The sequence below is a fragment of the Mobula hypostoma genome, chromosome 7, assembly GCF_963921235.1.
Source record: "Mobula hypostoma chromosome 7, sMobHyp1.1, whole genome shotgun sequence".
Taxonomy (NCBI): Eukaryota; Metazoa; Chordata; class Chondrichthyes; order Myliobatiformes; family Myliobatidae; genus Mobula; species Mobula hypostoma.
The window spans coordinates 147,857,861-147,884,573 of NC_086103.1; the positions used below are offsets into that span (position 1 = coordinate 147,857,861).

A 26,713-nucleotide genomic window follows, 5' to 3' on the forward strand; every position below is an offset into this window, starting at 1 on the left:
TAAAATATGAATACTGTAAAGCAATTAAAATTATTTACTTGTTACAAGGTTAATATCAAACATGAACTTTTTGTGGTTGAATTTTGTATGTTGTATACAAGGGTATGTTCCAGCTTTCTCTCAGTATTTCAGTGGAATGCTTTAAATACAATCATTTCTGTTGTTGCTCAAGTAATGCATAGTTCTTACGTTTGTAACGATTTTCAATTTTTCCTATTTATTTTTGTTTTGTTGCTTTATCCCAAATTAATTCCGCATAGTATGCGTAACATGCATTTATTTATATTATTAAGGAAAAGATAAAATTAGATTCCTGTTGTCAGGCTGAAGTATTCCCATTGTAAGTGATGTTATGTGGTCGGCAACAATGAATATATCATTGAGTTAGGTTTTATAAACAAACAAACATTTATTAAACTCTGCTCAACAATAGCAGAAAAATATTTAAACTATTAACTTAACCGGAAGTTAACTGCTATACGGCAGCTCTGGAACAGTTCTTAAATTGGTAAATTCGAAAGGCCAAGTGATTTACATGGTCAATAAGGAGAGATTTCCCTGGAACCGGATTTCTTCGAAGATGTGACGTATCTGCTGATTCTCCAAAGGGTTCACGATGAAGGAAATAAAACGGCTTAAAGGAACTGACCTTTTCTTGGTGAGTGAACACTGCACAAACTTCCCTGCTCTTGCAGGAGTTATCTCAGATACAGGTCAGTATTTCTGAATGAATGCTCATTGAGGTCGATCCTTTATAAAACTGCCAAACTACTCCAACTTCATTGGATCCTTCAGGTTCTTGTACTTTAGTAAGGTCGTCACTCTCCAATACTACTGTAAAGGTAAATCAAAGATACGCCAAACAAAACTGCCAACCGTTGGCAAAACTGCCGGCACAACAATTCTGTACCTTACAATAGAAAGTAAAACTCCGTTTTAAAACGCAACTGCGTCATGAGACGAATATGCAGCATAATGGAGTAACTAACGAAGCAAACAACTGAATTGAAACTAACTGCGTCACACCAGGGGTCTCCCTTTTATACCTGTTGTGAACATGTCATCACGTGACCTCACATCGGCGGGAAAATTACATTGTGACCGCACACTGGCGGGAAAATTACATCACTCCACCATCACAAAACCATTACATCATGGTCATAAGACAGTCACAAGATACCCACGGGGTATGTAACAGTGAAGAAAGCCTTTAGAAGTAGAATCAGGTTTATTATCTCCGGCATGTGATGTGAAATTTGTTAACTTAGCAGCAGCAGTTCAATGCAATAAATAATATAGAAGAGAAAAATAATAATAAAAATGTAAGTAAATCAATTACAGTATATGTATATTGAATAGATTAAAAACATGCAAAAAATAAAAACTGTATATTTTCTTAAAAAGTGAGGTAGCGTCCAAGGGTTCAATGTCCATTTAGGAATCGGATGGCGGAGGGGAAGAAGCTGTTCCTGAAAAGCTGAGTGTGTACCTTCAGATATCTGTACCTCTTGCCTGATGGCAGCAGTGAGAAAAGGGCATGCCCTGGGTGCTGGAGGTCCTTAATAATGGACGCTGCCTTTCTGAGACACGGCTCCCCGACGATGTCCTGGGTACTTTGTAGGCTAGTGCCCATGATGGAGCTGACTAGATTTACAATGCTCTGCAGCTGCTTTTGGTCCTGTGCAGTAGCCTCAACATATCAGACAGTGATGCTGCCTGTCAGAATGCTCTCCACGGTACATCTATAGAAGTTTTTGAGTGTATTTGTCGACATGCCAATCTCTTCAAATTCCTAATGATGTATATACGCTATCTTGCTGCCTTTATCTGCATTGATTTGTTGGGACCAGGTTAGATCCTTAGATCTTGACACCCAGAAACTTGAAACTGCTCACTCTCTCCACTTCTGATAACTCTGAGGATTGGTATGTGTTCTTTCGTCTTGCCCTTCCTGAAGTCCACAATCAGCTCTTTCGGCTTACTGACATTGAGTGCCAGGTTGTTGCTGCGGCACCACTCCACTAGTTGGCATATCTCACTCCTGTATGCCCCCTCGGCACCACCTGAGATTGTGCCAACAACCGATGTATCGTCAGCAAATTTATAGATGGTATTTGAGCTATGTCTAGCCACACAGTCATGTCTATAGAGAGAGTAGAGCAGTGGGCTGAGCACACACCCCTGAGGTGTGCCAGTGTTGATCATCAGCAAGGGGGATGCGTTACCACCAATCTGCACAGATTTATAATAAACTATTTAATAACCTACTAAGTTTTATAATACCTATTCATGTGGCTTTCTGTATCACTTCTTTATGTATTTATTGAAAATTTGATGCTCTTTCATCTCTGTCTTTGTCTCCTTTTCTCTTTCTATGATTCTTTGCCATTATCAGTTTCAGTTTCCTCTTTACTTCCTCTGCCCTCCTCTCCATACCCCCTCATTTGCACATTCCTTTGCACTTTCCCTTTTGCATGTCATATTCCCCATCTTCACTTCCACGCATATCACTCCCTCTATTCCGCTTTTGCACAACTTGTTTTTTCTCACTCTTATCACTCTTCCTTTACTTTAGTCCCCTTTGCCTTGTACCTTCCCTTTTTACCCTCTTTCCACCTTTAATTTCTATTCACCCTCTTTCCTTGTATTTACCTAGTGATAACGAAATTAGTACTGATAATCTTGCTAGAAGTGCAAAGCCTGATTCTTATAGAAAATAATTATCGAATAGCAACAAAAATGCTGGAAATATTCGGCAAGTTAGGCAGCATCTGTGGAGAGAGAAAAACAGAATTAATGTTTTGGGTCAATGAGCTTTCTTCAGAAATTAATATAATCAGTTCTCTTGAGTCCAGTTTCTGACGAAGGGAATCAGAAACATTAACTCTATTTCTCCTTCCATGGTATTCTCTCACCCTGCTGAGTATTTCCAGCTTCATTAGAGTCCTGATGAAGGGACTTGGCCGGAAATGTCAACTGTTTACTCTTTTTCCATCGATGCTGCCTGGCCTGCTGAGTTCCTCCAGCATTTTGTGTGTGCTGCGTCAGATTTCTAGCCTTTTCTGTTTTTATTATGGTGTATGTTCATTTGATTTAACTTTAAAAGTTCCAGTGGAGACTTTGTAGCAACATTATGATGCATATACACCCGTGATTGGAGGGATGAAAGAAGTGTGCTCAGCATTGGTTTTCAAAGTTCCCTTTTTGTGTAAGAAAATGTGTTCTTGCTATTCTATATTCATTGTTCATTATTATTCATTGTTCTATAATACCATGTTCAACCATCTATAAAGGACAACCAGAACTTAAGCAAATTTAGGCTGCTTTCAGAAGAAGTAAATAGTTGGTTAAGCATAAATCTTTGGGGAAAGAAATGCTCTCTGTAATATGTAGGGGATTCCCTGAGGACTGTTGTGAGGTACTGCTGCAGATGAACAGAATAGGGTGGGCAGAGTATTTCCTCTTAGTGTTGCAGTTTTGTTTTAGAATTTAGTTAACTGTTATGTGTACACCATAGTTGACTGTTATTGTGTAACATAGCTAATTGAGGCTGTGAGAGTTTTGTTTGGTTTGAGCCTTGATTTGTACAGTTTTTTTCCAGACTGCTGATGTAGGTTGAGTTTAAACTTGCAGCACACAACTAGTTAAGCTATTCATCTCCAAAAACCTGATCTCCAAATGGATATGTGGAGATTGTGGAAACATAGAAAACCTACAGCACCATACAGGCCCTTTGGCCCACAAAGTTGTGCCAAACATGTCCTTACCTTAGAAATTACCTAGGGTTATCCATAGCCCTCTATTTTTCTAAGCTCCGTGTACCTATTTGTCTAGCTGTCTCTTCTGCATTGTCTATTTTTCCTCTTTCCTTGGTACTGAATTTTAAACTTTCTCCAGCTTCTGTCCTAATCCGCTGGGCTTACTTTTTGACTATGAGAGTCTTATTCTATTCCTACAGAACTGCTGAATACCCAGCACAATATTACAATACCTGTACCAGTTTATCTTATAGCAATTCCTTTCCCTCGGTACAAATGCCTGTCCCAGCCAATTTAAATCCACTGCCATTACTTCTTTTTCAAAACAAAACATTGACTTTTTCCCTCCAAGTTGCTGCTCTATCCTCATTTTCTTTTTTTTTAAATTTTTGAGCATGTGCTCTCTCAAGAAACAAACCATTACCTGTTTTACTTGGTAAGACATGACTGATTTTTATCTTCATAATATTTATGTCTCAGACCTACCCAAGGTATTTTTATAGTGATCTTAGTTCTGAATTTTCAATTGATCGTGCTTCAACAGCTTTTTGGAGACACCTTTTGGATTTTCACTACTTTTTTTTTTGGAAGCTGTGCTCCTGAGCAGCTTGGCTGTAGTCTGGCTCCAGTTTAGAAGATTGCCTTCTTGTCTTGAACTCTTACACCCGTTTCATCTGTAAATGCCCTAATTGATCATTTTATCACCTCAAACAGTTGATTAGGTGACAGTTAATTTTTTATATTTGAAGAAATATTTTTGCACCTGTTCTCATCATTTAATATCTTTACCCCAGTAATTCACTTCTTTATATTGAAGACCAGTAATCTTTTCTAGTGCTAAGCTGAATTTGGTATACCAGATTCTGTTCTCTGCTACAGACTGCGGTGGAGTTCATATCCGTGCGTATATTTAAGGTGGAAGTTGATTGTTTCCTGATCGGTCAGGGCATCAAGGGATATGGTGAGAAGGCAGGTGTATGGGGTTGAGTGGGATCCAGGATCAGCCAGGATGACATGGTGGAGCAGACTCGTTAGGCTGAAAGGCCTAATTCTGCTCCTATGTCTTGTGATCAGATGAAATCTAGCCAGAGCTGAATATAGTGGGTGAAATCTACCAAAACTGTTGAAAATAATGTGCATCAGAATAATGGTAATAAAACAGAAAGGGTAATCCAGAGTTTGGATTAATCTTGAATATTTTAAGTTTAGTCATTTGATTGTATAAGCCTGGAGTTAAAAGTTAGCATCCGGAAATAAAAACATAAATGTACTTGGAATGTCAGAAGAATCTACAGTATTGTGCAAAAGTCTTAGGCACATGTTAAATAAAACTATGAAGTGAACATGTTTTCAAAATTAATGAAAGTAGAAGTTTCTAAATATCAAAGGAATTACTATAAAGAACAATTTTTTAAAAAACTAAAATCAAGTATTTGGTGTGACCACCCTTTGCTTTTAAAACTGCAACAATTCTCTTGGGTAGATTGTTGTGCAGTTTTATAAGAAAATTAACTAATAGGTTGTTCCAAGCATCTTGGAGAACTTGCCACAGTTTTTCTGCAGACTTTGGCTGTCTTGCTTGCTTCTTTCTCTCCAGGTAATTCCAGATAGCCTCTGATGATTTTGGCATCAGGGGCTCTGTGGAGGCCATGCCATCTGTTGCAGAACTCCTTTTCTTTTTCTTCCACTGAATCTAGTTCTTTCTGACCTTGGCTGTGTGTTTGGGGTCAGTGTCCTGCTGCAGAATGAAGTTGGGACCGATCAGATGCCTCCCTGATGCTATTGCATAATGGATGAGAATCTGCTTGTACTTCTCAGCATTGTGGGTTCCATTAATTCTGATCAGATCACCAACTCCATTCGGAGAAATGCAACCCCAAACCTGCAGGGAATCTCTGCCTTGCTTCACTGTTGAATGCAAACACTCATCCATGTAGCAGTCTCCAGCTTTTCTATGGAGAAACTGCCTCCTGTTTGAGCCAGAAATTTCAAATTTTGACTTGTCAGTCAAGAGCACTTGCTCCCATTGTTCAGCACCAGTTTAAGATAGCGCTGCTGAAGGCAGGCGACTCAAGAAATATAACTAAATATTAATAACTTGTTTCAGTAAGAAAAAATTGTGGTAAATGATCACTGCAAACAAGGGAGAGCGAGCGAAGGCAAGGCTGAGTAGAGGGTCGAAGCGTGCGGATGTGAGTTGGAGTGAGGTAGCGACGTTCTTGAGACGGAGTTAAACGTGTGGAGTGGAGAAAAGGCAGAGGCAGATTTGGAGCCCATCAACCTGAACTGAGAATGAGCTTTGATCAATCTAAGCACCAGGCCAATTTGAAAAGGTCGGGTACGGGCCAAAATGTGGAGTCAGGGTCCGGGCCCAGAAAATATCGATATGATAGCGTTCGGGTCTTAGTGTAAAGAAGGACCTGATGTTTAGGCAATTTAAATGGCAGGCCAGATGGATTGAAGCAACAAGGTGTTGCCACCAGAGATTAGGGGCAGGAAATTTCTGCTCACTGCTCTGCAACGTTTACTCCATTCTGTTGCGCTGAGGCTGTGGGCCTGCTCTGGGTTCTGGGTTTGTCGGCTCCATGACATTTACTCCATTATGTGCCGAGCTGAGGCTGTGGACCTGCTCTGGCTCCTCTGGGCTTCATGTCTGAAGACTCACTTTCATTCTAAATGCTATTTGCTTACTTTTATTGTTTGCCCAATTTCCTCTGCTCCCCTCTCCCACTTCCTTTTCTTACAAGGCTCTTCTGGACTATAGAGGGATGTACTTGGGTTCCAGTTGTTTCTGTGAGTTCAGAGCTGACAGCAGTATTGGATTTCTGATTTAGAAAAGACGTCAGTTTGATGTTTCTCACAGCTGCTGCACTCAGTTTCCGTGGCCAACCACTGTGTTTCTGGTCCTCAACCTTGCCCGTTTCTTTGTGCTGTTACGTACCCCGTAACTGGGTTGCCAAACCAGCAGAAATGGACCACTAGTTGGAGTCTGGATTACTGGAAGCTAGTAAAGTTTTATTAAAGAAATAAGTAACACGTACTCTAATCGTACGGATATAAATGCAACAGGTTAGCAATGATAAAACACACGTATACAGAACTAGGGTAATAGGAATCAACCAAGCTCTATCGCAGTCTAGGGGTAAAATGATCAGTCTCAAGTGACGCAGAGTTCAGTTCAGCTTAGTACAGTTCGCAGTAATCGCTGTTGTGCCGTTGGAGAGAGAGAGAATGCAAATTTGATTCAAGCAGACCTTTGATGTTCACAGGTGGTTTCGGGCAGACCCTTTTATGTCTTCTGTGGTCACCGACTATGACTCCTCCGTTCTGGATACGGCCATTCTTCCGTGGTGAACCCGGCACCCAGGCAAGGGCGGACACACACACCAGGTTCCCGCCGATCGTACCTTTTCACTCTGTGAGTCTATGGTCGGTTCCCTCGAACCAGACCTCCAAACTCCCACCAACTTGTGGGGGCATACCGCTCTTCCAGGGTCTCATGATCTCGTGGCGTGTGTCGTGCCTTAGCGAACCTGCTCTTTTTATCCCCCTGCTGGGGTATCGCCTGTCCATCAAACTTCAAACCGTTTAGGTTCAAAGCAACCGGTCTGTCAATACTCTGAATTGTGTCTCTTTTCGTTATCTCTCTCCTCTCTCATTAACATTTTGAACATTTCTCCATTTGTCTCCCTTATCTCTGGCTTTTTAAAAGAAAGTCTACTTAGGTCCCGATTCTCTGCTCTTTCAGATACGTACATTGAATTACAAAGCTAGCCTGCATTTTGCTTCTATATTATAGACGATATCATTGTTGCCATAAGTTCTCCCTTTGTTTCGTTTAGAATATCTGATTACTGGCTCATCAATTTATATAAATAGGTTTTCTTTATCTCTCAACAGAAAGCCTTTCAATTTTAAATGCTTAAATTTAGGTCTCATCTGCCTTTTTTCTAATTTGAAAAGACATCTGTTTACCCTATTGTGTCATAACAGTATAGCAAATTTATTCTGCATCTTATTTGTGGCCTTGACATTCCTTCCTAAAACACGATGCTGCAAATTTTATAGGTGCAGCATTGGCTTGTCAAATTTTGAAGCCCTTAACTTAGTTCTTAAACTTGGGGTTTCATGTGTTCTTTCTCTGCCAGAAATTCAGATTTCTGCATTTCAAAATTGGAATCACTCAGTTCTTCTATTCCAGTGCCATTTTGCTTATACATGCAATTTCTTCAAAACATACCTTATTTCACTCAACTCAGTTTCATTTGTTGTCTTTTGCATAACCTATTAACCACCTGAAATCGCTTATGGTAATTGTTATACTTCATCACCAGTCAGTCCTGATGAAGGGTCTCTGCCTGAAACGTCAACTGTTTATTTTTTTCATTAGATGCTGTCTGATCTGCTGAGTTCCTCCAGCATTTTGTGTTGTTTTGACTTACAACATCTACAGATTTTCTCTTGTTTGTAATCATTGACAGTTGTTCTTTGGAACTGAATGCAAATTTTGATATGTATGCTAATACAATTTGGGATCACTATCCATTAACAATGGTGCTGTAAAAGGGCCAGTAACAACATGAAGGATCCCACCCACCCTGCTTAAAGGCTGTTTGCCGCACTGCCAGCAGAGAGGAGGTTACATGGCATCTATATCAGGACCACCAGAGTCAAAGACAGTTTGTTCTCCCAAGCAGTAAGACTGATCAACACCTCCACCCACTATCCCACCCATCCACACCCTCAACCCCCGCCACTTCCTATCATTTCTTGTCAGTGACCTTGCGTACAGCCACTCCTGCACCTAGCGCACTTATGGACATCCAGCCAATGTATGTATATAAACTATCTTGTGTATTTGTATTTATTTTGTTTTTAATTATTATTGTGTTCTTTATCTTGTGTTTTTTTTTGTGCTGCACCAGATAGAGTAATAATTATTTAGTTCTTCTTTACAAACTTGTGTACTGTAAATGACATAAAACAATCTTAATCTTGAATTTTTACTTCAAATGGATCCTATCCATCTTTATTATTTGTCTGTAAATGCATTCAGCATTTTATTTATATCATTATCATATTTGATCTGTTTGAGTTCCCATTCATTTTACTATAAATAGCTTTATCTTTTGAATTAATCCTAGAACTTACAAATACCCACCTGTGCATTCGCCTCTCAAAGAAACTTCTGTGGATTGTTTTGGTTGAAACATAGGTGGTCCAGAACATTTAAACACTTGTGTTCACAATTTTTCTTGTTTATCAAGGCTTATTTTCTCTCAAATCTAATTTAAGCCTGCTTTTTTTTCTGGCACCTGCTTCCTAAGTTCTGTAAATAGTCAGTTTTTTTTAAAGTGGATGCATGTAGGGTTAACTGCAAATTGTCAAGTGCTTGTCATGTTTTGAAGATAACTACCATGCTTTCTGTTAGATCTCTTTTAAAGAATATAAATGGTTTCAAGTCTTTTAAATGAGCAACATTTCATATTGTTTAAATACTAGGGAATATCTGAGAAAGTGGAAAGGAAGAATGGTTAAAAGTGATGACACTGATGATTTTAACTTTAGGTTTGTGCACTAAATTGAAGTATTTATTGAAGTGATTAATCTGCATGTGGTCTCCTCAGTATGCAGAAGACTGCTTCATGTTATTAAGTTGAAAATGCAAGAATGACATGACTTATGAAGATCTGACTTTACCTAAATTCTCATGTGTTGTTAAGCATATTTCAATGTTTTATGCTGTTCATTGTTGACTGGATACAGTATAAATTGCATTAGTTTAATTATGGGGAGCATTAGCATGAGTACTGTGTTCAATTCTGGTCGCCTCACTATAGGAAGGATGTTGAAACCATAGAAAGGGTGCAGAGGAGATTTACAAGGATGTTGCCTGGATTGGGGAGCATTCCTTATGAGAATAGGTTGAGTGAACTCGGCCTTTTCTCCTTGGAGCAATGGAGGATGATAGTTGACTTGATAGAGGTGTACAAGATAATGAGAGGCAGTGATCGTGTGGATAGTCAGAGGCTTTTCCCTAGGGCTGAAATGGCTAGCATGAGAGGGCATAGTTTTAAGGTGCTTGGAAGTAGGACAGAGGAGATGTCAGGGGTAAGTTTTTTACGCAGTCAGTGGTGAGTATGTGGAATGGGCTGCCGGTGGCAGTGGCGGAGTCGGAAATGATAGGGTCTTTTAAGAGACTCCTGAATGGCTACATGGAGCTTAGAAAAATAGAGGGCTACGGGTAAAGCCTAGGTAGTTCTAAGGTAGGGACGTGTTCGGCACAGCTTTGTGAGTCGAAGGGCATGTATTGTGCTGTATGTTTTCTATGTTTCAATGAAATTAAATGAATTATAGCAGGTGTACGTAGAGCATTATAATACGCTTAACTGTTGAAAATAGAAAGCAGAAATATGTTTGAGCACTGTTCTCAAGTACAACCCTTGTATAACCTGCTTCTGCTTGTATAAGCAAAACACACTTTCATCTAAAATAAGTGTTGGGAACCTAGGTGGTGGCATTGAGAGATGGTAAAAGGCTAACTATTGAAGTTCTTGTATTTGTAGAGAAAGGTATGTATTAAGGTTGAAACTATCTTTTCAGAATACTGAGAAGAGAAAGATGTGTTTGATGTTACTTCCTTGGAATGGCAAAAAGACATGAGGAAATAAATGGCAACTTTCATTGGTACTGCCATTCAGTAAGATCTTGGCTGATCTTTTATTTCTGGGGTCAATTTCTTGCACTAAACCCATGTCCTTTGATTCCTATAAAAGCTAATCAAATTGATGTGTGTCTCAGATGATATGTGTTCTTTCAGATACAGTGGATTCTGGTTATTAGTTAGGTCGTCGGTTAATCAGGACAGCCACTTATTTGGGAACACTCTTAAAGAACAAAAACTAATTGAGAAAATAGCCAGAATTCTCTTTGTTTATTTGAGACATCATGTCAGTTAATTGGTATAGGAGACTGTTGTGGAAAAGTTTCTAACTAGCATCAGTTGCGTGTACTTGTGTGGCCATTAGACACTGCACTGTATGTAGAGCGAACAGATTTTAAAATAACATCAGTTGTGTGTGTTGTGTTTGCTTCAGGAGCCTCAGAACCCACACCACCAGGCTCAGGCTCTTGAACCAGTGGGGCTAACTTCACTTGCCCCATCATGAACCATTCCCACAACTGATGGACCCTCTTTCAAGCTCACTTCATCTCATGTTCTTGATATTTATTTCCTATTTATTTATTATATTTTTTTCTTTTGTATTTGCACAGATTGCCTTTTGCACACTGGTAGGTTGTCCTTTTTGGTGCAACCTTTCATTGATTCTATTATGTTTCTTGGATTTGTGTGTTTGCCTGTAAGAAAACAAGTCTCCGTTGTATATGGTGACATATATGTATTTTGATAATAAATTTACTTGAACTTTGAAAAGCAGAGATTTTTGTCACTGATAGTTGGTGAGAAATGAGTAGCAAGATAATTTGGAACTGTTGTTCCAAGCATTCAGGCTTTGAGATGCCAGAAACGGCTGGGAGTGAAAATGAAACTATTTCACGACTTCCAAGTTAGGAACAATGAAGAATTTTAAATATTGACCGTTATCTTGAATGTACAATAAAAATGAGGTTTTGGTGGTTGCAATCATCAAAAGCATTGTATGAAGGCAGTCCCTTCTATAGATGGCTGCACTAATTTTGTTCATTTACTGTCATTCACAAGAACATGGCAGCATACACTGGATGAATTCCTCCATCGATAGCTGATGGGAACTAATATACTGTTTTATATTATGATTATGAAGACACGTATTCCTCTTTTATTGTTATTTAGTAATGCATGCATTAAGAAATGATACATTATTTCCTCCGGTGTGATATCACAAAACACAGGACAGACAAGACTGAAAAAACTGATAAAACCACATAATTATAACATATAGTTACAACAGTGCACAATACCATAACTTGATGAAGAGGTCCATGAGCACAGTAAAGTTAAAAGTTTCTCAAATGTCCCACATCTCACGCAGACGGGAGAAGGAAGAAAATCTCTCCCTGCCATGCCGACCACAATCCGACTCTGAGTCATCTGAAAACTTCGAGCTCTGATCAGCTCTTTGACACCGAGTACTGAGCGCCATCTCTGTCCAAACGATTCGACCTCTTTCTCGGTTGCCAAAAGCAGGCAAGGCTGGGGATTTTGAGGCCTACTCTCCGAAAGATTCCCAACCACACAGTAACGACAGCAGCCAACGGGCGTTTCAGAAATCTCTCCAGATGTTCCTCTGCTTTCACGTCCATTCTCCCATCAAATCAGAATTGTCCACGGCCCCTATTTAACAGATACAATATCATTTTTCACCGGAGGGCTGGGCACGTGTGGCGCGCCACCATCTTCTCCTCCTGCCAATCCAATGCCAATAATACTGTCGTAGTATTGGAATTGGGGTATATGGGGTGTCCAGGGATGGGTAGCACCTCTGGCCTTGTCGAGTCCCAGACTGCTGAGGTTGAGAGAGTGGAAATGCCCAATGCAACGGCTTTTCTACTTTAAAAATTCTTCTGTACAGGTTTCCTGTCATCATATAACAATCAATAACCACCAATATGTTCTGTATTTTATTTCAGTACACAAATTATTACTCATTTAAGCAGAATTTTTTCTTTTTTATCTTTTTAACTATTTCGTGTATCTTCGGCTATTGAGACAGCCACTTAAATAGGCCAAATTAGGTTCCAATGTGTCTCATTTAACTGGAATTAATAGCATTTCCTTCGTACTTTCCACTCCTTTTTTTCTGAAAGTTAAGCTATGTTTGACATAGCCTTTTAATATCTGATGAAAGGTCATCAGCCTTGGGTCCTGTCTGTGATGTTGAATATTTTCAGTGTTCTGTTTTTATTTCATATTTTGGACAATTTCAATATTTTTGACCTTGCCCATTTTTCTTACACTGTTAAAATGAGGTTTAATGCATTATTCATTTAAGGAATTTACAAACTGGTGAACTTAAAGTTGAGTTCAGCAATTTGAAATCATAGTCACGTCTCCTACTTTCCAACCCATCACTGCTAGCAATAGCGCATAATCTGGGCATACCTCTTCTTTCTTGTCCAGTTAGTCTTGTGTTGCTTTATCCTTTAATTTCTCTGCTTGTCTATATAAGGATGTTCCTTGATCAAAGTGAATCAGTCTTTTACATTCACTTTTTTTTTCCACAAATGGTTCCTGTGCTGCTGAATATTCTTACATAACACTTTATCATTGTAGTTTGGAGCATATCTGACACCTCCAGCTAAATGCTCACTTAATGCTCTTTTTCATAATTTTGCATTAAAGGCAGATTAATTTTACCTTTAGTTTGAGATGCAAATAAATCTGTTTATTTTTCCTTCAAAAATGGTGATGGTTGCAAAAGCAGGTCTGTTTTATACTTTTTCATGATGATTGTCTAGGAATTTCCATCTATGATATTCAGCTTTGTCATTTGATCAGGGATTCCAACATTGGAAAATATCTCAGAGGACTGGAAGAAAGTTCATTATGCATAATGCATTCAATGTAGCCAGTAATGAGCATCATTTCTAACATGTTCACAATATTTAAAAAAAAAACTTTTTTCAAGGAATATGTTGCTATGTTCCGTATTGATACTTGTTTCTATCTGCTATTTAGATAAACACTGCTTAAGATAATTAATAAAAGTATTGGACTTTCCAGGAATGTCCTTATCAGCTGGATCGTCTCCTCTGCACTCTCCAAAAATAACTCCTCATACATCGCCTGCCCCTCGAAGAAGGAGCCATACTCCAAATCCAGCAAATTTCATGGTAGCTACTAGTGCCTCTACACCAGTGTCTGATGCAGTCTCTCAGTCTTCATCTTCTGGTCAGGTGATACAAAAAGAAACTGTGGGAGGGACAACTTACTTCTATACTGACACAACTCCAGGACCTCTTCCAGGAATGGTGTGTAGTTACTTTTTTTTCTCTCTGTTAAATACTGCAAATTACGTGTTTGCACTGCAGCAGAAAGTGAACTTGGAATGGTGTATTGGTAAAATGAAAGCAAATTGCTCATTTTATTTATTCTGTAGAGCAAGTGCAAGCTAAACAACTAATTAGATTGTTAAGTAAACTTTTGTTGTTATGTTTTCTGCCACAACTGCAAAATGCTTAGAATATTTAAAATATTCAATTTTTGTATGCTTAACAGATATAGTGAAATTTTACAGTTGATTTTCAAGTTTCTTTGTTTTCCAGGTATTTCCAACATATATTTATCCTTCATCTGCACCCCATGTTGCTTATATGCAACCCAAAGCAAATGCACCTTCTTTCTTTCTGTCCGATGAACTCAGACAGGTAAATTGAACATACTCTTAATGTAGCATTGTGATTTTTTTTTAATGTGCAACCCTAACTGTTTTGTAATAAACCGAGCATATGCTTGATATGTAAATAATGCTGTTTGTGTCAGCGTGGGTAAAGAGCTATTATAAGTTGGGATGTTTTCTTGAAAAGTTGAATGGAAAGAGCTGGTCAAATACCTGATCTTCTTCTAGATACAATTTGCTCATCTGATATAAAATCAGATTAGGTTGGATAGCACTGGGTTACTGGACAGCCCAATTATAAAAGATGGATTATACTGCCAACTTTTAATAATTTTTAATTTAGAAAGGCATCCAAAATCCATGTCAAAAACATAATTTCTACCAGTTAGCATTGGATAAACAGTCTTGAAATAATTGTCTGTTTATAAGGCAATTCAGCATTAAAATGTGAGGTAATATACAATGGAGCCCAGGATGCTTGTCATGGTTTAGGACTAAGATTTCAAAATTCTCATTGAAGTTTGTTTTTGCTCATAAAGGTTGGAAATATTTTTTAAAAAGTAATATTTAATCACTGCCCACTGTATGAAATTGCAGTGTAACTAAAAGTGTATTGAATTTTAATATTCTGTTTCTAATTATTTTTGTTTGTTACAAACTGGCAATATTAACATAAACTCAATTTAGAATCATGAACTATACTTTCCAATTCGTATATTGAAAGCAGAGTCTTGTAAGAATTGATGATTTTATTGTTATAAGCCTATCATTTTTACAATGTGAGTATCATGAGCAAAGCTAATGTATTGCCTACCTTCAGCTGTCTTAGAGAAGTTGTTAAGGAGCCACAGCTAAGAATTGTAAACCTTCTGGTGTAGCTAATCACAATGCTATAGAGCAGGAAGTTCCAAGAATTAGACTCAGCAACAATGAAGAAAAGATGGTGTATTTCAAAGTGAGGATGGTGTAATACCTCAGTACAAATAATGATGTTCTTCTCTGCCTATTGACTTTGTCTATGTAGCATAGTTAAGTACGTTTTGAGGATGCTTTACATAGAGCACTATGGTGGAAGAAATGAATGTTTGGCATGATAGATGGCATGTGATTTTGGCTGGCTGTCTTGTTCTGAATGATGTAGAGCTTGTTGAGTGGTCTTGCCCTCTTCCAGGCAGTAAAAAATATTCTGTCATGCTCAGTCTTTGCAACCAATAATTAACCACCTTGTAACATCCAAAATCAGCATGGTCATCTCATCTTCTTTTGGTCTTCGTTCTATAGTTTTTATTCTCTCCACCCCTCTTGCTTGTCTTCTATTTGAAACATTTATATTCTAATGTTGCTGTGTAATGAGGAAGGTGATCAACATTAGCTCTGTTTCTTTATCCACACACACTGTCTAACTTGTTTTTCGCAGTTTCTGCTTTTATTTCTAGATTCTTTGTACTCAACATGCCCACTCTCATGTCAGTGAACCTGGGTCAATCCCCTAACTTGTAATGTTAAAATGAGGTATGCGTATTATCAGGTTAGAGACTTCGGTGGTATACTTTACTGCTCCTGCTGATGGTCCTCTGTGTCTCAAGAGCACTCAATTTTGAATTGCCGAATGTGTTCCAAGTCTGCCACCTCACACAATTGTCATGCTGCTCTACACAATAGAGGATTGTCTTTGTGGGGGAACAGATTTTGGAGTGCACTGGTCACTTATGCCAATTCTGTCATGGATAGGTGCATCTGTGTCAGGTTGCTTAATAAAAATGAAGTTAAATAATTTTATTCCATGTTGGTTCACTCACTCCCTGCTGCAGACTCAGTTTAGTAGCTATATTCTTCAGGACTTTAGAGGCTCAGATAATTTATTGGTTCTCTTCTATTTTAGACTTTTGTTTATTAACTACAGCTTCACTTTCAATACTGTAATTTCAAACAAACTCATCACCAAACTTTAATACCTGGGAGTCAACACCTCCCTCTCAACTGGATCCTCAATTTCCTGACTGCAATCACCAGCACCTCTGCCATGATTATCCTCAACGCTGGTGCTCACAAGGTTGCAACCTCACCCCTCTACTCTACTCTCTATACACTCGTGACAGTATGACCAGATTCTGCTCTACCTCAATCCAAAGGTTTGCAGATGATACCAGAAAAGTGGGCTGTATCTCAAATAATGATGAGTCAGAGTACAGGAAAAAGATAGAGAGCTTACTGACAAGGTATCATGATGACAACATTTCTCTCGATGTCAGCAAATCAAAAGAGCTGGGCATTGACTGCGGAAAGGGGAGTGGTGCACATGCACCTATTTAAATCAAGTTCCTAGGAGTGAGCATCACCAATAGTCTGTCCTGGTCAAACCATGCAGGCTCCACAGTCAAGAAAGCTCACAAATGCCTCTACTTAAGCAGCTAAAGAGATTTGGCATGTCCCATCAATCCTTACCAATTTCTTTCCTGACTTGGTAGGGCAAATGTTCTGCCTATGACTACAAGAAGCTTAGAGTTGTGGACACAGCTCAGCACATCATGGAAACCAGCCTCCCCTCCATGGACTCATCTATACTTCACAATGCCACAGTAAAGCAGCCAGCATAATCAAAGACCCTACAAACTGTCAACATTCCCTCCTGATACAAAAGCCTGAAAGTTTATTCCAGCAGGTGCAAGGACAGTTTCTACTCAGCTGTTATTCAATAATTTTATAGTTACCTAGTATGATAAAATGGAATCTTGATCTCCAAAATCTGCCTAGTTTATTTTATTGCATATTGTTGTCAATCTGCACTGCATTTCCCTGTTTTTGTTAACTTTATTTTGCATTCTGTTGTTTTACCTTGTATAACCTCACTGCACTGGAGTAAATTGATCTGTATGAATAGTATGCAGGAAAAGCTTTTCATTGTACTTCAGTGTATATGACAATAATAAACCAATTCCAAAAGGCTTAATATCCAGAGGTTCATCAGAAATTTAGTATGCATCATATTATGGGGAAAAATAGGAGGAAAAATTAGTGAGGGTGGATAAAGTCTTGGAATTACATTTGGATTAGGAAAATTAAATGCTTCAAATGCATTTGAGTTTTGTTTTGTTCCAAACACTGAGCAATCTTGGGAAAATATTTTAGGAGATCATATTGGTTAATCTACAGGGGATGGACACATTTTATTTCATAAGGAACTTGGAATTATCCCATTCTAAGACTGTTACTTCTTTGGTGCCTTTTCTGTATTTGTTTTTTTTTAATTTATTCTTAAAAAGAAATAGCTTGCTTTAATGTCAGCATTTAATCATCTGTCCCTCATTAGAACAAATTATAAGATGGAAACAAAACAGACTGGTCTCACCTAGTTCAAAGGGTGAAAGCTGTGACCCCCAAAAAGTGCCCCATCTACATTTCCCCACAGTGCCAACAGTTGCTTCGCTTTTGAGCTCAGCGGAAAAGGTGACAGCACGTCCTGTTGAAAGCTCAGCCACGGGTACTGAGTGCACTGTACGTGGGGTCCCAGAAATGGTGGTAGGTTGAAAGGATTATCTAGTAGATATAGATTGAAGATGTCTATCATAACTTCTCTGTAAGTGCCCAGCCAACTATGCTTATGTGTTGTAGTACCAGGTCAGTCTATCAATTCTGGCAGAAATTTTCCTGCTGTCCAACTCATGGGCTAACTGTGTTATGAATCAGGCCATGCTGCATCATGATCACGCATTCCAGTTCCACCTGTTTTAAACACTGAGAATTGAGAGTTTGAGGATAAGAAATGCTTTAATTTGCAAAGCTAAATTAGTACTTAAGAAAATTCATATACAAGTTGGATTCAATAACATACATTATAGCCCTGACCATTAAGTAAAAATCATGAAGCCGGGATCACATCACCTATCTTTTTTAAAAATCTCTTTGAAAAGCGATTGCAATGCTAAGGAGCTGGGGTAGGGGTGGTGGGGGTGATGGTGGTGGTGGTGTGGGGGGGGGGCACGCGCGGGAAGAGTCATCATCTACCTCACACAACTTTTGGGATAAACAGAGCATGACTTAACTGTGTTTTCTTCTTGGGTATTACTAAAGTTTTCAGGCATCTCATCCAAAAATGCTTCACAGCAACTTTGGTTAGAAAGTTACCACAGCAGGTTGAAGTTCATAACTTTTACATAAGGTAGATGGAAGATACTACTACTACGTTGACTCAGGTCTAGGGTGCCAGCGTCGGGCACGATGACGGACTCTCCACTTCTCCCTCTCCCTCATCAGTGTGTTCAGTTCATCTACATTAGCCACACCGCTGTCTTCTAGGAGTGTGTTGTCCATAGTCTTGGGAGGGCGCCCAGGGTTCATCCTCCCGTGCTTGGGCTCCCATATGATGACGAGGCTGGCAGGTAGCTTGGGGTGGCGTAGACAGTGCCCCGCTAGTTGCAGTCTTCTTGCCTTGATTTTAGTGGTGAGCATCAAGATAGTCTTGAGAAAATACAGGGGCTACCCAGGTTCCAACATATCATTTCCACCCCCTCCACCCAAATTCTGCCATCTCCAACATAATCCCACCATTAGTCATATCATCCCATCCCCTTGTTTCTCTATTTTAACAAGGATCACTCTTTTCACAACTCCCTGGTCTATGCATCACTCCCCAATGATCCCCCTCCAGACGCTTATCCTTGGGTCCATACTAAGGTTGCACCACCTGCTTCATCATTATTTAGAGCCTTACACTACTTATCCATGTGAATCTATTGCTGTCATCAGTTGCATCTGGTGCTCCCCAGTGCAGATCCTCTATATTGGTGAGGCCCAACACAGAATGGGGGATCATTTTGTTGAGTACCTTTGCTCTGTCTGCTATAGTTTAGTGGCCAGCTTTTTAAATTTCATTTCTAATTCCTACACTAAAGTGTCTGTCCATGACTTCCTGAACTGCCATGTTGAGGCCAGATGCAGATTGGAGGAGCAGCACCTCATTTTCTATCTTGATAGAGCAATCAATGTTAATGCCATCAGTTTGGATTCTTACTTCTAGTAGCCATTCCTCTTTTTGTTCTCCCCCCTCCACTTTTATTTTCTCTTATCCTTCTGGCCCCTTTCCCTTTACTTCTTCTCTTTGCTCTCGCCTGTCCCTTCACCTATATCTCCTTCCCTTTATTCCATGGTCTACTGTCATCTCCTTTCAAATTTCTTTTTTTACAGCCTTTTGCCTGTACCACCTATAACATTGTCAGCTTCTCATATCTTTTCTTTTTTCTCTTCACTCCCCCACATTCCTGCCCTTCCCTCTCCCTACCCCCATCCAACTGGATTCACTTATTTACCCACCAGCTCGTGTTCCTTCCCTCCTCCACCTTTTTATTTAGGCTTCTACCCTCTTTCCAGTCCTGCTGGAGAGTCTCAGCCCAAAGCTTTGACTGTCATTTCCCTCATACATGCTGCCTGACCTATCGAGTTCTTCCAGCATTTTACATGCTGTGAAAGACCTGACTTACGTTCATCATACTTCTTGCAAATTCTCTAATTAAATTTTAAAATACTTTAAAAAAATTATCTTAAAGTTTAAAAATAAGGGAATAAAATCGGCAGCTATTTATTTCAAAAGATAATACTTTTTTGAAAAAATTAACCCTGTTGGAATAATCAGACATTGTTGTCGTTAAAAATGCATGCTGCTGGTCCACAGCAGGAGGCCATTTAAAGGATTTACTTTGAAAACATTGTAAAATACTTTATCAAGCATGTAGCATCCGTAGATGTTCTCCGGCCATCAAAACCAACCATGGGAGTGGGACATTTGATTTTGTACAATTATAATTTACCAAGAAAGCTGATAGATAAATATGGATATTGTTTGGCCCTCATTGAAATCGTTCATTTCTGACTAAGGGGAGAAAATCAATTTACGGGCTATTCTCGGGAGTGGAGCCATTGTGTAGCGTAGGGACTGCCTGTATAAATTCTGTTGCATCATAAAGCAAACTGTTGTCATCATTGCCAATTGTTATTTTATCTACAGTGGCTAAAATTATAATGGGTGAAACTAATTATGTAATTTATTAATGTCTTTTTGTAGGAATTGATCCACAAGCATTTAATAACTATGGCACAGATTGACCAAACAGAAAATCCAGGTAAGATTGGTCTTACACATTTGAAACAGGTTTTGCAGAATTCAGCAAGGGACACTAGAGTGTATTATATATTTAAAAGATATACCCATCTACATTATGTGCACCTAAAACCATTTTGTAAAAATATATTGCAAATAAATTTGAAGTTATACACTTCTTTTTCAAGGTCAGACTCACACAATTGTTGCTTGCAGTCAGCATGATTTTGAAGTTGTTTTCTTCTATAAAGTCGATTTTGCTGCCTAAGATGGTCCTGAAGCTGAGCAGCATGGCCCCAGGTGGCACCTGGCCCTTTAACAACATGAGACAGATGGTGTAAAGCAGCCAATCTATCAAACTCGTCATTGTTCTGTCATGCTTCTGAATTTCAGAAACATAGCTAGCTTTTTAAAAAAAAAAGTAATAAATAATCAAACATAACAAATCAGGAACATATTTGATAGATGTAACTTAACTTATTCTTAACTAAATTCCCATAGCCCTGTGGTCACTATTCAGTTGAATAAACTCTTGGAATCTGTGCCATCTCTACAAATGTCTAAGAGCAGATTTCTGGTGTGTATTTATTAGGTGATCCCAGCAAGCTCCCTTTCTATCGTTGGACTGCATTTGGAACTGCAAAATCACAAGCAGGGGTTTGCAGAGCATGTCCCAATAGGGTTTTGCCAGCAAAATTCAACCCTTAATTTCCTCCAGCTAGTGAAAATAAATATCATTTGAAAAAGAAACTGAAGTATTGCAACTAAATTTATAATCGCAATCAGATTTATTGTCACTGATCTAAGTTGTGAAATTTGTTGTTTTGTGGCATCTGTACAGAGCAGGCATAACAGATTAATAATATAATATCCTTCCGCACCTCACTGGTGCATCGGGCGGCAACCCTGCCATTTCACTGGCATTTGTCTGCTTTTCTTATGAGGCCAAGTTGCTACCTCAGTGCTCAACTCAGCATGGATGGAAAGCATGCAAAGAGCCGCCTGGATTCGAACCTGGGACCAACGGGCCCACTTGCCCCAAAATCCAGTGCGGATGCCACTACACTGCTGGCTGGCTATAACAGATTACTATGTTAATTTCTATCAGTGTAACTATAATTGTGAATTGCAGCAGGATACTTTGAGCTGTCAACAAGTAAACAATGTTTTCCAGTACTTATTTTGGAGTTCACTAACCAAAATTATGTCCAGTAAATATTTATAGTGGTGCCAATGTGCTGTGTTTCAAAGTTGCAGTTTCCTGTGTATATTTTGCCTCAGTATTGGTACTGAAACTGAGATATCATTGCACAATAATTAGGAAACAGTCCTCACATTAGCTGTAACATTACTCCAATTCAACAAAATGGACATGTATTCACCATCTCCATCATAAATAGATGACTTAGCGAGATTTTTAACTTCATCGGGCCCTTTGACTTGTGTATGGTGACACGTAACAGCAACAAGTAATTTCCTTGTGTTAGTTTATATGCAATGTAAATAATACATGCATAAAATAATTTCTGTCACCAGGTTTTTTGCTAAAATGCACTATTTGGTTTAAGCGGGCTTATATATTGACTTTTCATTGACCTTTATAAAAGCTATATTGCCTTCAATGTAGGTAAACATCCCAAAATCCTTCCCAGTGGCATAATCAAAAATATTAAAAGTGGTAATTGTGCAGAAATTGGTTTTTAAGGGAGGTTTTAGCGGTGATCAAGAAGTGTAGTTTTTGGAAATGAAGTCTGATGGCTGTGACTGAAGGCAAGGCGATCATTAGCAGAGTAAAGGATCTGGGTCATCCATTTAAAGCAGTAGTTGTAGAAAAAGGGAGACTATTTTCCAGCAATTTTAAGAATTTAGTTGTGAATGGTAGGTGTGAGTTGTATGCTAGAGGACAGGTAGAAAAGATGAGCATTTTAGATGAAGTTTGCAGTAAGTTAATAATGGGTGGCCATCAAGGGCACAGTTAGAATAGTGAGCCTTAGTTGCAGATTCGTAAATGATTATATCAGCAGGTGATTGAGGATGAGCTGATCTGTTAGATGTCATGGAACAGCATACGTGATCTTTCTGCTAGAAAGGGTATAGAGTCTGGTATTCAGTGTGGAATGAAATAAGACAACAAGATTTCATGTTGTTTCAGGTTAACATTTCACTTGAATGACCTTCATTGACCTGTGATGTGAATTTTTCTTTGCAATTGCAGCCATCTCTCCTGAGTATGTTGTGTAGTTTATGTTTTTAATATTAAGACTATTAGTATCTGGTCTGTTGTTTGTGCAGTCCAGTTCAGCCTAGGAAGGCAATTGGAGAGTTGGATGGAATCGATAGTGAAGATAAAGTATTTGTGACAGTGACTAAGGTAATGACTTCACCTTTCCTGGTGTTCATCAAATAAATGTTGGGGCTTGTCCAACACTGTTCCTTAGTCCATAAGAATTTGGAGAGTGGTGGAAGGAATTTGCAGTTTTTTCCTCAATTTATCAGTAATAGGAAGTTTATTAGGGAGTTGAAAAGTGAATGAGACCGTAAGATGTAGAATTAGGCCATTTTGGCCATTTCATCCTGATTGATTCACCTTTCCTCTCAGCCCCAAACTCTTGCCTCTCCCCCCCCCCGCCCCCACCAGCCCATATCTCTTCATTACCTGACCGATCAAGAATCTGTCACTCTCTGCCTTAAATATACATAAAGATTTGGCCTCTACAGGTGCCTGTGGCAACAAATTCCACAGATTCACCACTCTCTGGTGAAAGAAATTCTTCCTCATTTCCATTCTAAAAGGATGCCTCTCTATTCTGAGGTTGTGTCCTCTGGTCTTAGACTCTCCAACCATTGGAAATATCCTCTCCACATCCACTCTATCAAGTCCTTTCACCATTCCATAGGTTTCAATGAGGTCACCTGTCATTCTTCTAAATTCCAGTGATTACAGGCACAGAGCCAACAAATACTCTTCATGTGACAAACTGTTTAATCCTGGAATCATTTTTATGAACCTGCTTTGAACCCTCTCCAGTTTCAGCTTATCCTTTCTAAGATAAGGGGCCCAAAACTGCTCAAAATACTCCAAGTAGGGCCTCACCAGTGTTTTATAAAGTCTCAAAATTACAAATGTTTGTACATCCTTGCTTTTATATTGTAGTCCCCTTGAAATGAATGCTAACATCTCATTTGCCTTCCTCATCACAGACTCCACCTGCAAATGAACCTTTATGGAATCCTGCACAAGGACACCCAAGTCCGCTAGTACCTCAGATTTTTGTATTTTTTCTCCGTTTAGAAAAAAGTCAACCCTTTCATTTCTTGTACCAAGTGCTTGACCATACACACTTCCTGACACTTCTTTGCCCGTTCTCCTAACCTAAGTCTTTCTGTAGCCTCTCTACTTCCTCAAAACTACCTGCCGCTCCACCTGTCTGCATATTGTCTGCAAACTTTGCAGCAAAGCCATCAATTCCATCATCTAAATCATTGACACATAACGAAAAAAGAATCTGTCTTAACACATGCCATATGGAACACCAGTAGTCATCAGCAGCCAACCAGAAAAGATTCCCTTTATCCCCCATTCTTTGCCTTCTGCCAATTGGCCACCGCTTTATCCATGCTAGAATCGCCCCTGTAATACCATGGGCTCATAGCTTGTTAAGCAGCCTCATGTGCGGCATCTTGTCAAAGGCCTTCTGAAAATCCAAGAAACAACATCAACTGATTCTCCTTTGTCTATCATGCTTGTTATTTCTTCAAAGAATTCCAACAGATTTGTCAGGCAAAATATTAGTTTGAGGAAGCCCTGCTGACTACGGCCTATTTTATCATGTGCCTCCAAGTACCCTGAAATCACACCCTTAACAATCGACTGCAACATCTTCCCTACCACTGAGGTCAGATTAATTGGCCTGTAATTTCCTTTCTTCTGTCTTTTTCCCTTCTTGAAGAGTGGAGTGACATTTGTAATTTTCCAGTCTTCCGGAACCATTCCAGAATCTAGTGTTTCATGAAAGATCATTTACTAATGACTCCATGATTGTTTCATCCACCTCTTTCAGAACTTTGGGATGTGCACCATCTGGTCCAGGTGACTTATCTACCTTCAGACCTTCAGTTTCCTAAGAACCTTCTCTCTAGTAATGGTAACTACACACTTCATGACCCCTGACACCTGGAACTTCCACCATACTGCTAGTGTCTTAATGACTTTTTTAGTTGCCTCCTGTTGGTATTTAAAAACTTCCTACTAATTTCATAAGAATTGAAGTTGGTGTGGAATTCCAAGTGGGGGTATTTCTAGAAAGCCATCTCATAGGCATTCCAGAAATTAAAACACTTGGAATACTGCACCAACATGATTTTTCCCAATCTATCTGCATATTGAAATCCCCCATGACTATTGTAACATTGCCTTTCTTGGCATAAATTTTCTATCTCCCGTTGTAACTTGTAGACTGCATCCTTACTACTGTTTGGGGATCTGTATATAACACCCATCAAGGTCTATGTACACTTGCAGTTCCTTAGCTCTATCCACAATGATTCAATACTTTCTGACCTCATGTCACCTCTTTTTGATGATGCCTACAACATCATACTTGGCAATTTGAAACTGTGCTACAAGTTCATCAACCTTATTCGGTATACTGTGCACATTCAAATATACCACCTTTAGTCATGTATTCACCTTTTTCGATTTTGTCCGCCTTTTATGTTGCAAATTGTCCTATTGACTGCAATTTTGCCCTATCATCAGCCTCTCCTTCTCTGTTCCTCTGACTAAGGAATCTCCTATCAACACTGCAGTCCTCTTCACTTCTCTGCTCTTCTGAGCCACAGCACCAGACTCGGTGCCAGAGAAACGGTTACTGTGGCTCTCCCCTGGTAAGTCGTCCCCTCAATAGCATCTAAAGTTGTATACTTATTATTGAGGTGACTGGCCACAGGTGTACTCCGCACTGGCTGGGCTTTTCCCTTACTTCTCCTGACAGTCACCCAGTTACCTGTCTCCTGCAACTTAGGGGTAACTACCTCCCTGTAGCTCCTGTCTATCACTTCCTCATTCTGTTGTATGAGTCGAAGGTCATCAAGCTGCAGCTCTGTACAGCTGCTGCAAATGTTTATCTAGGAGACTGGAGGTCTTCCAGATTCCCCATTTCCCACACACAGTACAAAACACTGCCCCTGGAACCATTCTCGCTACGTTATGCATTTATAGATGAGGAATGAACAAATATGAACAGAGAGAGTAATTTACCAGATAATCTACCTCACCCAATCTTGATCTCACCTAAGCCTGATGAGCCAAAGCCACTCTAAAGACTGGCACACTCCAAAAGAATGGTCGCTCCACTTGCACTTGAATTATTCTTATGGGCCCTTTCTAATGAATCCCTCTTGCTGATTGGTTGCTCCTCCAAAAAACTGTCGTGAAACTCTGCCTTTAAAATTTCGATTGCCCCTCTGATTTAAAATAGCTCTTTGCTTGCATTCCTGGTGAGGATTGTACAACTCAACAGAGGTAACTGGCATGAAGAAAATTTTTTGCTGGATATTGTTAGGCTACAATTAGATGATAAGGGTAGACTTTCTACTGAATGGACAACTGAGTTGAGGTGTAGGCGAGAACTAATATAGTTTATTTTAGGTTGCAATAAAATGAGGCAGAAGGCAACAATGTGGAAGAAAATATTATTGCAGAACATTGAATTCTTTTTCATGCATTCAGAAACTTTGAGAGAATATAAATCTCTGACACTAGTTGGAAAGAGCAATAGTCCTGTGGCAGTTTTATATGGGGACCAATGAGAAAAGGAAACCATTAACACCATTAACTGTCTAAGATAAATACGCTTTGAGAGATTTTTTAAAAATGACTTTAAAAGGCAATTGACTTGAAATGTTTAGTGTAGGATAAAGTTGTAAGTAATTCAGTCACGTATACTGTGGATTCTGGTTAATTGGGGCACATTGGGACCTGTATATTATGGCTGTTCCAGTTAGCCAAAATATCATGAAATAGTTGGAAGGTATTGAAAAAGACAAATTACCATTTAACTTGAGAAGCAAATTATGTATTTAAATTAAATACAGAACAAATTGGAACACTACCAATACTACAATAGTATAAAAGTGTTATTAGTTCCTAATAGTTATCAATGGAGGAGTGTATATTGCTGTGTTTCTTTTTGATTGACTGTAAATGAATAAAATCAGCACAGACACCTAGTGTAGATAAAGGACTGCCTTCATTTTGAGTCGATGACTATCGACCCAAATGGATGATTCTGGGATTGAATAGCTTGTCATATGAAGAGTGTTTGATGTCTCTGGGCCTTTATTCACTAGAATTCAGAAGAATGAGGGGTGACCTCATTGAAACCTATTGAATGGTGAAAGGCCTTGATAGAGTAGATAAGAAGAGGATGTTTCCTATGGTGGGAGAGTAGACACAGCCTCAGAATAGAGAGGTGTCCTTTTAGAATGGAGATGAGGAGGAATTTCTTTAGCCAGAGAGT

At 39.1% G+C, this 26,713-nt stretch overlaps 1 protein-coding gene across 4 annotated transcripts in view; it reads left to right on the forward strand.

Moving 5' to 3' along the window:
• Positions 1-26,713, forward strand: part of pan3 (poly(A) specific ribonuclease subunit PAN3) — a 210,067-nt gene that overhangs the window by 150,829 nt on the left and 32,525 nt on the right. For all 4 annotated transcript variants that reach the window (XR_010018733.1, XM_063054249.1, XM_063054250.1 and 1 more), the window contains 3 exons: positions 13,483-13,730; positions 14,025-14,126; positions 20,157-20,214. Coding sequence is in view for 3 of the 4 variants with exons in the window: in XM_063054249.1 (XP_062910319.1) it covers positions 13,483-13,730; positions 14,025-14,126; positions 20,157-20,214 (408 nt within the window). In the remaining variant the exon portion in view is untranslated. The remainder of the gene's footprint in view (positions 1-13,482; positions 13,731-14,024; positions 14,127-20,156; positions 20,215-26,713) is intronic.